This window comes from Streptopelia decaocto (genome assembly GCF_964273445.1).
Source record: "Streptopelia decaocto genome assembly, chromosome: 6".
Lineage (NCBI taxonomy): Eukaryota > Metazoa > Chordata > Aves > Columbiformes > Columbidae > Streptopelia > Streptopelia decaocto.
The window spans coordinates 68,490,877-68,505,742 of NC_138660.1; the positions used below are offsets into that span (position 1 = coordinate 68,490,877).

The 14,866-nt window shown below is 45.0% G+C and overlaps 1 protein-coding gene across 21 annotated transcripts in view; it reads right to left on the reverse strand.

Annotated features, from left to right (window-relative positions):
* Window positions 1–14,866, reverse strand: part of BAZ2B (bromodomain adjacent to zinc finger domain 2B) — a 111,700-nt gene that overhangs the window by 39,343 nt on the left and 57,491 nt on the right. For 14 of the 21 annotated variants that reach the window (XM_082055550.1, XM_082055546.1, XM_082055538.1 and 11 more), the window contains 9 exons: window positions 13,379–13,540; window positions 11,774–11,967; window positions 11,275–11,475; window positions 10,247–10,645; window positions 7,916–8,525; window positions 6,552–6,848; window positions 5,010–5,070; window positions 4,373–4,481; window positions 3,997–4,098 (listed from right to left, as the gene is read on the reverse strand). In XM_082055550.1, the coding sequence (XP_081911676.1) occupies window positions 3,997–4,098; window positions 4,373–4,481; window positions 5,010–5,070; window positions 6,552–6,848; window positions 7,916–8,525; window positions 10,247–10,645; window positions 11,275–11,475; window positions 11,774–11,967; window positions 13,379–13,540 (2,135 nt within the window). Of the gene's footprint in view, window positions 1–3,996; window positions 4,099–4,372; window positions 4,482–5,009; window positions 5,071–6,551; window positions 6,849–7,915; window positions 8,526–10,246; window positions 10,646–11,274; window positions 11,476–11,773; window positions 11,968–13,378; window positions 13,637–14,866 lie in introns of all 21 variants that reach the window. The other 7 variants (XM_082055545.1, XM_082055544.1, XM_082055542.1 and 4 more) reach the window with 3 other exon arrangements.

Genomic DNA, 14,866 nt, shown 5'->3' on the forward strand with positions numbered 1-14,866 from the left:
GCCCCAAGACAGGAGAATCAGGAACTTCCATAAAATATACGCTTCACTACACAAACAGGAAAGAAAAAATGGGAATAACACTGAAATGTTGTGTTTTATTGCCAAAAGTAATCAAAATAAGAATTTAATACAATTTCTCACCTTTGGGCATCTACCATCTATTGCAACACTGTCCTATAAGGACACTTGCCGAAAAGGCGCCAGGTAACTACGCGTGGAAGCAGAATCAAGCTCAGTCTGTTAACAAACTAATGAGCAAACCAGAGGAACTGTGCAAGAAGCACTCGTTAAATTCAGCTTAGATTCGTGAGAAAAAGTTGATAACAAAGCTTTCTAAATTGAATCGCAGGATTCAAAATATGACAAAGATATTAAATTCTGGTTTCTAGAAAAGGAAACAAATAATTACTACTACACTACAAATGCATATGACAGCTGATTTTATAGTTGGCTGTTCTGTACTGTATTTCTATTTTAGACTTCTGAATACTTATTCACAGATTAAGTCTCTTAAGTACACAACAGCAAGCTCAAGAACTGGCTTAAAAGAGGTAGATTTCGGGTCTGATAAAGATGCAGTGCGTCTGTTCCGAGGCCGCCTCCTGGTCAGGTACTCGAGGAAGCCCCATGTACAGCAGCAATTACTTCACACTCAGGAGACAGCAACAAGCATTTTAAGCACTTTCCTCCTTTCCTGTTCCTGAATTCCGCTGCCCCCTAGGCTGGCATGCAGGCTCTGGGAACAACAACAACAAAAGCATAACTTTCACAGCTTTATGCAAAATCTTACTGGGGAAAAAGAAAGGGCATGCCATGTTTAGCACAATTTAATGATTACTCCCAAAGAGCTATATCCAGATTTAAAAGTCTGTATTTTGCCCTTACTGATGTTTCATCTTCAACTAAAGTGGATCTGGATGAAGCTGCATGAAGAATCGGGTTTTCTGTGCTGCACAGCGACTGCGAAGGAAGCGCTGAGAGCCGGTCAGGCTGGGGGCTCAGGTCTGGTCAGGGGCTGGGCCGGCCAGGCTGGGGGCTCAGGTCTGGTCAAGGGCTGCACTGGTCAGGCTGGGGGCTCAGGTCTGGTCAAGGGCTGGGCCGGTCAGGCTGGGGGCTCAGGTCTGGTCAAGGGCTGGGCCGGCCAGGCTGGGGGCTCAGGTCTGGTCAGGGGCTGCACTGGTCAGGCTGGGGGCTCAGGTCTGGTCAGGGGCTGCACTGGTCAGGCTGGGGGCTCAGGTCTGGTCAGGGGCTGCACTGGTCAGGCTGGGGGCTCAGGTCTGGTCAAGGGCTGGGCCGGCCAGGCTGGGGGCTCAGGTCTGGTCAAGGGCTGGGCCGGTCAGGCTGGGGGCTCAGGTCTGGTCAGGGGCTGGGCCGGTCAGGCTGGGGGCTCAGGTCTGGTCAATGAGATGAACACCTGGAGGGAGCTGCCCAGAGCACAGGGCCGGCTCTGCTCAGAGGGGACAGGGATGGGACAAGGGCAGCGGCACAGACTCAGACACCCGAGGTTTGCCCTGAACATCAGGAGACACGTTTTCACCGTGGCAGGAAACCGGGAACTGGAAGAGATGACCCAGGGAGGTTGTGGTGTCTCCCACCTTGGAGACTTTCAAGAGCTGTCTGGACCTGGTCCTGGGTAACTGGCTCTGGGTGAACCTTCCAGCCTCAAACATCCTGTGAGGCTGTGATGGATACTCTTCACAGTATCACAGTGTGTTTGGGATTGGAAGGGACCTCAGAAGATCATCTAGTCCAATCCCCCTGCTGGAGCAGGAATGCCCAGGTGAGGTCTTGCTGTTCTATATTAATAAAATCCAGCAAGATGCAATCCTAGGGCACAGCTCCATATCACTCCACGACGTTCTCCTCCACCTACTACTGGACACAGTATCCCTATCCATACTACTCCAACTCGTACGGACCCGTGCCCTCTCCATCACCCCAAATCACAGTCACACTTATCTTTTTAATCACAGTACTTTAAAGCTCCAGGTCCTGCCTCTGCATTTCTACATTTGCCCAAGTTCAAACATTCCTCTAACCCTACTACTTCACAGCCAATTTCTACCATAGACGCCTCTGCTAAAGCAGTCGATTACAGCTTTGAATAACCCACAGCATCTGATTGCTGGTGTACCAGGAGAGAGAAACACAGGCACTACCAAGGAGCAGGTAATCCACGGTGCAGGTTTGCTGTAGGTAATTCTTCAATGTAACTGGTTTGCCTTTGAATAATTTCCTTTGCATCTTGCTCCACCTTTGAGCTTTGCGAAACTTACCCAGTCTTTTTGGCTGCATGTCTCCAAAGATGACAGAAATAGATAACGAAGAAAGGGAAGAGGAACTACAAATAATCAAAATTACAGCAAAAGCCAAAATAAAATTCCTGGAATTACCTCTAGACATCCATGAAGATATGATTATCACATATCGTTTTGAAGCTGGACAATTAAAAAAATCTCAGTAAAAAAGGGTATAAATTATCTTTATGAAGTATCAGTATCACTTCTGTTAGTGCATATTATCAGCCTGAGTGTAGTTCAGCTGTTGACATTATCATTTTCTCATTCAAAATCGCATACATAAAATGCAAATACATTTTAGCACATATGAGTTAGCTGCCCTCGGTCCCTTTGTTTTCACAAGTAAACTCTCCCTTTGTCTAACCAAGAACAAACGGAACCTACCACAATGTGGACCAGCGGGAACTACCGTGAGATGTACAGTAACTCAGCATTCACGCTGCCGGCCCTTCTACAGAAACCTGCCCTTCCCGATGCCGCCAGTCGGAAGCTTTACAGTATCAAGGAAGGGCAACATCTGCAAATCACCTCATTAATTAAGGGGAAAAGAAAGAGATAACTAGAGAAGGGGACAAGACTAAAGAAGGAACATGGGCAACTGGCACACAAAAGGTAACGGGCTAAAAAGAAAGCAGATCTGCTGACATGACATCGTGTTCACAGGACAAGGCAGGACTTCAGTCAAGCCATTCAGGTACATAATGAAGTTCACAACTACATGAACTTGCAATGGTTGTTTGATGAAGGCCAAACACGAAGACGGTTTAGCAATGCTTGGCCCTGTAAGCCAGGAATCAGTAAGCAGCACCCAGAAGCACGCCCTGCTATGAACTTAGTCTTTATTGCTTTCAGATTTATGCTACATAAACCTTGTGTATTTCTGCGGGTATCACAAGGACATAAGGCTTAACCAGAACTTGGATCCAAGGTTGCTGAGAGCACGATGTCTGTCCACATTCCTGGAGTAACATATTCAGGATTCTAATCTTTTAAAGAAGCAAATATATTCACTGACAAAAGTCCAAAAACTTTTGTGCGCATCCTGAAAAAATCTTAAGATGACCAAAATACAGTGACACAGTATGGCACAAACGCATTAGTTTCTGAAAATTATAACTTCATTTATCCTTGTGTAGTTTATCTACAAAAGAGCCTAGCAGCTGTACCACCACAAAGCACAACTGGTGTAACCCAGCACTCCTTCTGGTAAAAATGTCACGCTCCAGGCAGCTCAGACTGTTTTCTCTATACAGGAAACACTTCTATTGGAACACGTATTTTATACATATTATGTACACGAATACACAAAAAGAGTGTGATTTAATGCACACACATAAATTACTATCAATATTAGGCTTATACAGTAAAGGAAGAAATGGAGTCTTAGTCAGAAGTATCTGACCACTAAGATGCAACAGGCAGCTCAGAGCTGTTTGGTACTGGGCACAGCCAGGCCCAGGGCTGGCCACGCTGAACCCCTGCAGCACCCCAACAGGGTCACCGAGCAGCAACCTTCAGCTCTGCCCAGGATCGAGCTCTCAGCAGCTCAGAGTAACTACTATTAACAAATACGCACCAGTTTTAGAAAGAATTAGTGAAAAACAGGCAATGCTCCAGACTGCAGCAAAAATCACTTCACCTAAATTTAAGTTAATGTTCCTTGGATCAAAGACTTTACTTTTTAAAAAGCAGATACCTGCGGTCCATCTCTGGCTTCATAGAAGTCACCCACTCCTATTTTTGCACTGAAGCTGAAATTGTCCCTTGAGATATCCATTATTCCATTTCTGCTGAGGTACTGAAAAAATCACATATTTTTCCACTTCAGCGTGTAAATCATTACAACCCAGCTTTGATGTACAGCTGACTTTGTGAGTGTAACGCTTTGCATTCTCTATCAAAGGGATATGCATTTATAGGAGATCAAATCAGTAATGGACTGAGATACATTACGCCTTGCATGACGGGACATTTTCAAATAAGTATCTTTATTGGAGGGAAAAAATGGCATATTTTAATTGCAAGCATGCTCAGTAGCATTAGAACACAGGAGTTAAAGAGAAGGAACGTACCTTTACTACTTCAGGATACTGTCTCAGCTTCTTTCCACAAGGTGCAAAATACGCTACTTCTCCTTGAAGACGACCACCAAAGTTTCTTATTCGGGTTTCTCTTTGCCAGCTAGAGCAATGGCAAATAGTTGCATAAAACAATACATTTCTTAAAAAACAAGTCATTAATGTCAATTTAAGATTTTTACATAAAAAGGCACATGTCTAAAACGTGACAAGAGTATCGTACGTCAAATCGGCAAAACCAGAAATGGTTATCATGTAGACTATCCAAATTCGGACTCTATATGGATTTATAATCAAGCTACTTACATATTACCAGATTTTAAATGGATTAGAACTATATTTCAGGGACTTATTTGGAGCCTGCACTGGCTCAGATCTAACCATCAGGATCCACTTCCAGCGGTAAAAATGCTGATGGGTTGTGTTTGCGAAAGAGTAAATTTGCTGCACAAAAATTAATATGATACATGTTGACACTTTTACTAGAGAGATCCACAGTCACTGTGCTTGGAAATCTCAGTTGCTGAAGCCCTTTCCTTATTATCCATGCTCAGAAACTCTTAAATGGCCATTTCTCTACCAGCCGACTTGAAGGCAGCGTCTCCGTTACCGATCCCAGGCGCACACGTACCCGCACTCCAGAGGAACACGCAGCTCGCGTTCATCCGTCACTCGTCGCCTTTTTGAAACACCTGAGAGAGAGTTTCTGATTAACACTCGAGAGAACTTACAAAATGAAAACATGTTCCTAAAATACACCTTTTATACTTTTTATCCCCAAACTAAAAGAGACATCATTTTTACATTCTAGCCATTAAATACCTCAAGAACCAAGAAAATTAAGGTAACTATTCTACTTCTGAAATTGAATTGAAAACTGAGCTGTCCAGCGAAACACAGACACACAGAAGAGCCAGAGACCTCTCCAGCGACGGACCGGCTCCAGGCAAACGGGACACACGAGGATTTTAACTGTGTTATGGTGATTCTTATTAGGAAACAGCACTACACCAAAGCAAGGACCCCAATTTAATTTATTCTACTTTCCACCCAGTGAACAGACAAAGATCTGCTACTGGTCTGTTCGAAGCACCGCAAAGCACCAGACTACTGAGCACAGAAAATTAACTTTGCACTTAAACACTCCGCATTGCTCCTGACTCATGGCAACCATTTCACAAACTGCTCTGGCCTGCTCTGGGAAACACGGGCAGACCACACTGCTTCAGAGTCACGAGGGGACAACACGGAACCGAACTCCGCTTCACTAATCCAAACAGAGAACAAAATCTAGGAGTAGATGTCCCCAGCTACAATCTACCGACTTGCATGTCAATTAAATATCAGCTTTCTAATTCGAAGTAGTAAATGCATAATTTCATTTAATTTTTGCCATGCAAATTGAGAAGTGACTTTCAAAAATGCATTCGTTCTTTTGTAGCAGCAGTAATTACTAAATGTTGCATTATTAGTCATCAAATGAAGGATTATATCAGGGAAATGCTAAATGTGCTTTTCATGAACCTTTTAAAAATAACGCCTTGCCCGTAATCCATAGATCCTACTAAGAATTTTGAAAGAATAATGAATAAAAATATATTTTAACTAAATACAGTTATTAAATTTGTTGGGAAAGGGGCAGAACTGGAAGATCCAGAATGCAAGCTATAACACATAGAATTAGAAATAAACAGGAATACCTGGGTTTAGACTAAAATGGTAAAGAACAAAGACTAAATAATTAAGAGTTTCAATGTAATAAATACCAATTCTGGCTATTTCATCCTGTCTTCTTTCAAATAATTATATGAGCTAAAACGTCCTGGACTAAGTGTAATGTTCATGTCTCAAGAACCTGCGATCTGCGGCCTCGGTTTAACATGTGCTGCAAGCCCCCGTGACAAGATCACAGGGACCTTAGAAGATCATCTGACCCAGCCTTCCGTAGGAAAGGGAAGCTGGATGAGAGGATCCAGCGCCTTGTTCAGCCACAGCTTAAGAAACCCCCAGTGGTGGGGACCCCACCACATCCCTGAGGACCTTGTTCCAGGGAATTATTGTTCTCACTGTAAAAAATGTATTTCTTATATTGAGTCTGAACTATTTTTATAACTACTTTTACAACACATGCCGCTGGACGTTACGCGCGCTACAGTAACAGACGTTCAGGTACCGCAGTGTGTGCTTGTTCCGAGGGCAGCCGGTGCTGTCCCAAGAAAAACCGCGGGCTGGCTCTCGGGACATAAGGCAGCTGGTGCAGAGCTCGGGGTCTTTGCTACTTGGAGATTAAGCGGGGTGGAGTGAGCCGCAGGACCAATGCAAGAGCTCTTCACAGACGATGGAGTCTTATTCACTTTCAGCGGAGATTTTTCTCCCTCAGTGTCTGTATCTGATTCATCTTGATCTTTATCATCTTCATCATCTTCATCCTCAGACCCTTCTGTATCTGACTCAGAATTACTGTCAGATTCTGTTGAAAAACAAGCGTGGCAAAAGGCACATTATGATTCCATAATTAATGGCAAACACATTTCAGTTCTAACACTTGCAAAGTCTTTTGTCTTATTAAATATGCTTTTTTGACTTATTTTTAATAGCGATCTCTTGAGTATATATAGACGGTTACAATTAACTACCTACATTTTAAAATGACTACAAATACGACAGCACGAGGTAATTCTGCATGATAATGCACTGTTGTTTCAGATGGAATTCTTTGGCTTTGCACGAGGAGGCAAGAGATGGAAGCTGAAGCGTTTAAGAGACTGTTGACCTCAACAGCAGCTCCGGCTCCAGCATCCCCTGCGCACACCGCGGGCGAAGGGCGCCCTGCAGGCTGGGAGCCGAGCGCGGGGAGCAAACGATGGAAGGCTGCAAGGTGTCAGGACTGGCAGGGCGGCCGTCTGGGCAAAGGAAGGGCTAGATAAAGGGTGGACAGGGTAAGGAACTGAAGAGGGGCCACAGCTGTGAGAAAACAGAGAGGATTAGTACAGGGTGTGCGGATGATGGTGAAAGAGCCGGGCCCGAGGAGGGGCGGAAGGTGAACACCTGGGAACACAGTCAGCTCCTGAAACGGGCCCTACCCTTCCGAACGGCCTAAGAGCCTTACAACAGTAGTTCCTCTCTACAAACACTGGGGCCCTTACAACAGCCCTGGTATTTTCCTCTGCTCTTGCTCATTGACTGCTGCGCTCCCGACCGAAGCCTAGAAACGCTTCTCGTGACCACGTGAAGGCGTTGTTAGTCCCTCTTGGGCGGGGAAGCCTGTTGTGCAGAGGGCTCTGCCTGCAGAGTACTAACGACAGGCAGCTCGCGGCACGCTCGCCATCAGCCAGCACCCAGAACGCCCGAAACACGATCCGGGGATGACACAACGGGGACTGGGAGGCCATGTGCCACTGTCCAGGATACCTGCAGGACACCATGTGGGCCGCGCTACTCCCAAAATTCCTACCCATTTTTGAATATGGTGGGAAATAAGTTTTCAATGCTCAAAAAATAAAGTTTCTGCTTTTCCTATTAAAAAGGTTAAAGCACCTGATTGGCTATCATCAGAATCATCATCTTCATCGTCCTCATCTTCGTCTTCATCGTCGTCATCGTCGCCATTTGAGTCATCAGAGTCCTTGCTGCTGGGGGCATCCGAGTCCAGCCCCCGGAACTGCTCCACCACCAGCTTTGCAGAGTGAAGGCGGTGTTGGGTTTTTACAGCATTTCCTGCGTTATTGCTGACGGGTTTCTCCTTTCCTGAGCCGGGTAACACAGGAGAGGTAGAGGGCACACCAGGTGTCCGGGTACCAGCTGGCTTTTTCCCACCTGCGCTCAGGTTCACTGGCACAGAAAAGGGGGCGCTACTGGAGATGGCTACACTATCACTGGTCTTGGTCTGGGGCTTCAGTTTCGTAGTAAGTGCAAGAGGAGCCTCCTGGATGACGCTCTGAATAACTCCATTGGGATGGTGATTACCTAAAAGTGCATTTGTCAGGAATGGATTGGAATGGTTGTTTTCCAAGGATGTGAGTTTTTGATGAGCTGGTGAACTAGAGGTTGGTTTGGGGCTTGACAAAGCCGCAATAACCTTCTTCAGGTTCTTAGATGATTCCTGTTTCTTTAGCTGTGCTGCTGGGAATGTCTGTTTATATTGTTCCTGAAGAAATAAGAACACACAGGAATAAAACAAATAAAAACTCCACATTTAAGTATTCATGCAGGTGAACTCTATGGGATCTTGATGATCCGCTCAGCTATTATTTAGAGAACGCTCTTGGCATAGAAAAATGTTATTAAAAACAACATGGAAAAAAGGTATTAGTGAGAGGTGCTGTGAGACGCTCGTTTGTGAACTCTGACAAAGTAGCACTTGACTGTCAAACACCAGTAACGGCTCAGAAACGCGTGTAACGCTTACGTGGCCTTTAGGCTCAAGACTCTTCCAAGGAAAAAGAAAATACATCATCTTTGACAGAAAAAAATAACAGAATGGAAAAAGATGGTCCATTTTAAATCAATTTCTAAATATTAAGTCAAATACAATACATTCTTGAAGTTACTCACATTTAAAACTCAATATGAAATCATGGAAACCTACAAACTAAATATTCACAGAGTACATGTTTCCAGCTCAAGTTTTAAAGAATCCGAAGCACTAAACGGCTGATGTGTCACCAGCTGAAGCCCCGTAACCTGAATGTGACAGCGGGAACATCTTCCAGTGGCAAAGGCGTATGTTGTCATAATTACCATTTCTTTAACCACTCCAGAAGAATGAGGAGCTTATTTGAATTTGACAAAATAACCGGGAGCTGAAAGGAAAACAGTGTTTCTCTTCTAATCTAGGAACACAAACCACATGACAATATTTTCCAGCACTCCATGAGGACTGAGAGTTAGCCGAGAATCTGAATTGAGTTTACCCTCACCTAATACTACTTAGTTGAAAACAAAGTTTGCTTTTCATAATGAAACTTGCCTTGGGAAGTGCACTTTTTAATATATTTATATATCTCTCTCTTTCTCAAGACTCAGCATTTCTAAAATGCTAGATTTTTATTCTCTTCTAGCACACATTAAATCTAACTGAACAGAAATGAAAATTCATCACTAGTCACCAAAATCGCTATTAACAAAATCAACTACAAAGAACTTTGGTAAGCTATGGAAGGGCTAAGACACGTGTAAACACTTTGTAGTGTCCTGCCCAGGAAAAGGAAGATCAGATTTACTGCAATGGCCATACTGAGCATTAACAGCTATCAGAGCATGAATACCCTCCTGTCTTCAAAGAGCAAACAAAGCCCAAGACTAAATCAAACATGGTTTAGAAAAGGCTTTCAGCTACTTTGTTTAAAATAATGATTGGAATAGGTAATTTTAATTACTTTGACTTAAACCAATCCACCTTGAAACAAAGCGAAGCCATGCTTACACACTGCATATGGAAAGTGTTAAACCAGCGTTCCAACTGAAACCTGGAGAAGCGCACAAAGAACTGTTCAGGCCACACAATTTACCCATGACTACTTCATTTGATATTGATTTTAGGTGCTTATTTGCCTTAAGAGATGCACGCCAACATCCTTTGCTGTCTCCGCACCCGTAGCATGATTATTTGCTACTCTTTACAATAAACCCCAAACAACAAAAAATCCCTCCCAAAACAACCAGCCGCCACAGTTCAGAACATACGCTACTCACACAATTTAGTTAATTTACGTAACTGCGAAATCCATGTAAAGCTAAAAACATGTCAAAAAACATTATATGAAAATAAATACATACATCATTTTAAAACATTATATTTCAAAGAGCTTGTTCAGCAGGCAACGCACGTTACAAACAGTCAAACAAACCCGGTGATTTTTCACTCACCCGTCTTGATCTCGCATCGCTGGTCACAGAGACAGACTCTTCAGAGGTATTTTTACTCCCTGCTTTGAGTAGATCAGGGGAAGGAACTATGAGTTTTAAATAGGTTTCCTTTTTGGCTTGATGTACCAAGGACAAAGGTTTCACATTGGGAACCAGTCCCGTAGACTGTATTACACTTGTGTGTTTGTTCACAGATTCCTCCTTTGCCTGAGAGCTTTGGAAAATAAAGGGAAGCTGCTGTGACAAAACCTGAGGCTGCTTCTGCTGGGACTGGAACGGCGAGGGGCTCTGGGGATCAGACACAAGAGGTATCTGCTGGTGTGTTCTCTTTTCTTGGGACTTTTCATGGGGTTTCTGGCCATCAGTTTTCGTATCGGTTATGCCACTATGCATTAGCACCTGCAAAATAGGTATTTTTGACAGTTCACATCAGATCAGTTAAAGATCCTTCCAAAAAAACCTACATCAGCTTCCATTAAATAACTACAGAACTGTACAATTTTTAGCAGAGGATAAACAATAATAATTTTAAAATCAATCTTGTCATAGGTTTACTGTTTAGGGATCTTTTTCCCCAGATAGTTTCAGCATGCAAAGACACTGTTTAGTAGAGAAGAAGTACTAAACTATGGTCGTTTTAAAACGTATTTTTGTCTGTAAAGCTGAGAGGAAACTCAAGATTCCGACCTTGGTTTTCTATTTCTAGGAAAAAAGCAACTGCCAAAGCATTATCCACAGAAAGACACATTTCCAACACACTACCAGCACACAGCACTTCATTTCTTTCTATTTCCCACTACAACAAGAGTAACAGTCTACCAAGCGTTAAACTCCTAGCCAGGAGAGAACAAAACACACACGTGCACGCACGCGAGGGAAGAAAAAAACCCCAGAAAACTCTGAAGCGAAACCAAATTCTTAGCATTCATTAATACGCAGTTAAATAGTTGCTCATTGGTACAAACATGAGCAGGTGGGCTTTTCATAACCAGCGACCAGACCGCAAGCAGCAGAGCGAGGTGTCGTACCTTGTTCTTGGTTTTGTGATGTGCTTCGTTTTCGGAGTCAGATTCATCATCCTCACTCTCCTCAGCACTCTGATCCTCCTCCTCATCCTCCTCCAGATCGTCAGAGTCGCTGCTGCTTATGCCTTCGCTCGAGGTGTCTGACGAGGAGCCCGAATCGCTGTCGCTGTTACTAGAGCTTTCCACTGCCTTTTTTCTGGGCTTCTGCCAGGAGGAGAAATCTCTATTCATGGTTCAGCTTTAATCTGTTACATCGTATTACTATGCATAATCTTTAAAACACAGTAAGACTTCAGAGTAATCTGCAATGCTTGAACACAACTGACTGTCTTGCAGAAGACTAAAGAGAAGGGTACAGATCTTGCTTTAACAAACAATAATAAGAAAAACCCGAAACATTTTGTACTGGGAGAAACATTTTAAAATGCTGCTGTATGCACAATCAGAACACTTACCATGTCAAGTTTTCACCTGAATCTTAAGTTTTTTTCTGTATATTTACCTTATCTTTGATTTTGTCAGCTCTGGCATCCAGGAGCTGGACTTTGCTTGGCTCCTGGTTGTATTTGCGGCCTCCTGCTCCGGGGGCTACAGCTTTCACTGGTCCTGCAGATGTTGCAATGCTGGTGGGCAGAACAGATGTGCCGACAGCAGACACTGCAGCGGTGCTGCTCCCATTCAGCGATCCATTTATACCTATGGGTGACAGATTACAAATTGACACTTGAAAAACTCTGAAGCTGCAGATACTATGAGATGTTCCAGTCACACCAGCTTCCATAAACCCGTAACAAGACCCCAACGTATACTAAAAATATGCCATCCAAGAGCCACTTCAATTTGCTCATGGAGCCATTTTAATTAAAACATGCGGGGCAGAGGACAAACACATTTAACACTGTAAGAAGACCAAAAAACCCTGAATTAATCCATTTTTAAGTCCAAACTATCCTTGAGTTTAGTCAGAGGCAGAAAAATAAGATTTCAAAGAAAGAAGATACAAAAAAGTATACATTCCAGTAAATATCTCACAGAATAATTTGTTTCCAAGTTTGAAGTATCAATCAGCTCCAAAGAAAAGCCATGAAGCCCAAGATACTGTATGAGTATTGCCGCATGTAACAAGAGGTGGAGAATTGCGGGAATACTATTGGAAGTAATGTCTGCTTTCAAGTTTACTAATCTGTCAAGAAGAGAGTTGTTTTCTAAGACAATTACCCCTATTCACACAGACTTGCTCTGCAATCCCAGGTCTATTATCAGATTGATTCTGAAACACATATCAGGTCCTAAAACCTACCAAAAGTATTTTAAAAAGCTTTGCTCATACATCATAGAATCACAGAATAGAAGATCCTGAGTGGGAAGGGATCCACAGCCATCACCAAGCCCAACTCCCGGCTCCACGCGGGACACTCAGAGGTTAAACCCCAGACCCAGGAGCGCTGCCCAAGCAGCCCCTGAGCACGGCTCTGGGACCACGGCTCCGGGACCACGTCCCGGGAGTCGCTCCCCTCTCAGTGAGTGACACGCTCCCAGCGCCCAGCGTGCCGCTCCCCACGGCAGCTCCACGGTCCTGGCGGCCCGTCACCGGACGCCGGCGCGAAGCCGCCAGCCCCTCAGCAGGACAGGAACAAGGTCACCCTGCAGCCTCCTCTCCGACGAACAATCCTACCGTCGAACATCGAACACACGTCTCCTACATCCACAAAACGTGTGCAATACCGCTGCATAAGATACTGGTTTGAAATGTAAGAAAATGTTCTAATGTCACTGAACTATTTTCACTGAGATCCCGTAGCCGTAGCTGTCCTTCCCTTCATGCTCCCAACAAATAACTACCTGCTGCCTGCTTCTTATACGCAGAGGAACGGTAGTCACTATGGAAGTACAAGGCCTCCTAAATAAAACCACAAACTTTAAAAGAAAAGCTTGGTAGAAGGAGTATTTTGTTGTTGAACGTCCATACTTTCATGCCTCATGCTTAGCTAACGGAAGCAATTTTTAAAGAGCTGTTTAGGAACGGGAAGAACAATGGAAGGTAAAGCTCAAATTCACATCTATACGCACGTGCAGGAGTTATTCCCTATACAACTTTAGCCATTACCTTTCTCTGTACTGCTCCGACTACTTTTTCCTGTGGCTCTGGAGTGGAACGAGGCAGAATCGTGATTCTGTGCGGGAGCTGCAAACAGCGGCGGGATCCCCAGGAGCGGCGGGAAGAACGCGGCGCCGGGCCGAGCGTGCGTGTCGGCTGCGCGCCACCACTCTGCACGGGACAAACAACAGGCGTCAGTCCTGACAGCGTACGGAACTGCTCCTGTGAACACGCTGCCGTGCAGCATCTAGAGCAGATTTACTACATCTGGGAGTAAGAAGAAAATGCAACACTTTAGAACTTTAAACGACATGAATTTCCCACAGCAACTCTGGTCTTCAGTCATTAAAGCCATTCTGGTAAAGATTTCAACGCAGCTTCATTTAAACGCATTCTGAAAATAAATACTTAATGGAAAGCTAGGTGACAGCGATCAGCCTGAAACGAAACTATTGGTCTTTCAACTGTACTCACAGGTCACTGTGAACATCCGTTCTTACCTCAGTCTTCCTGCACCAGAACGACAGAAGCCGACAGCTCTGCTGACCCTGCTGTCCGGAACGGCCCCGCCTCCCGCCCGCGCCCGGAGGCCCCGCCCCGCGGCGCCCGGAGGCCCCGCCCCGCGGCGCCCGGAGGCCCCGCCCCGCGGCGCCCGGAGGCCCCGCCCCGCGGCGCCCGGAGGCCCCGCCCCGCGGCGCCCGGAGGCCCCGCCCCGCGGCGCCCGGAGGCCCCGCCCCGCGGCGCCCGGAGGCCCCGCCCCGCGGCGCCCGGAGGCCCCGCCCCGCGGCGCCCGGAGGCCCCGCCCCGCGGCGCCCGGAGGCCCCGCCCCGCGGCGCCCGGGGACTGCCCGCCCGCAGGCTGGCGGGTTTCCGTAAATCCCACTATAATGGTTGTTTCACAACCAGACGCAGGGCTGCTCTGTGCTGCTTTGTTACAGAAATTCAAGATGTTGAGCAAGGAATAAAGATTTCTTATTTTAAAAACATTATAATACTCCTTTTAATTTTGTTGCTGTTTTAAGCTTTCATATTAAATGGTTATTGGTATTTGTTTTCCAGGAAAATAAACTTCAAAAGAGTCGATATGGTCCCTACGACTTTCAATTTTTGAAGTTCTTTACTATAGCAGCAACTATTTAGAATATTTATGCAACCCTTACGTAATTCTTTCCTGCAGATTCTTGTAATTCTGCAAGACAAACCAACTATATTTTTAGTAAGGCAGAGCTAAGCCTGCACAGGCAATCTCCAGCGTCCTGCTCTCGGCACAGGCTCCCGTGCGCCACCGGAGCCCGGGAACAGCGCGGGTCTGCAGAGAACCCCTTCGATACATCGGGCTCTCCTGCAAGAGCTACTGCAGTACCTACGACGTTTGGTAATACATTTGTTAGTCCACGACTGAAAATAGCCCACAAAGTGTAATTAAAGAAGAAACTTTCAAATCCATCTAAAGGGAACAAAGATCCTCTGTGTCAGAGAAAGAACATGTGTGTCTGAA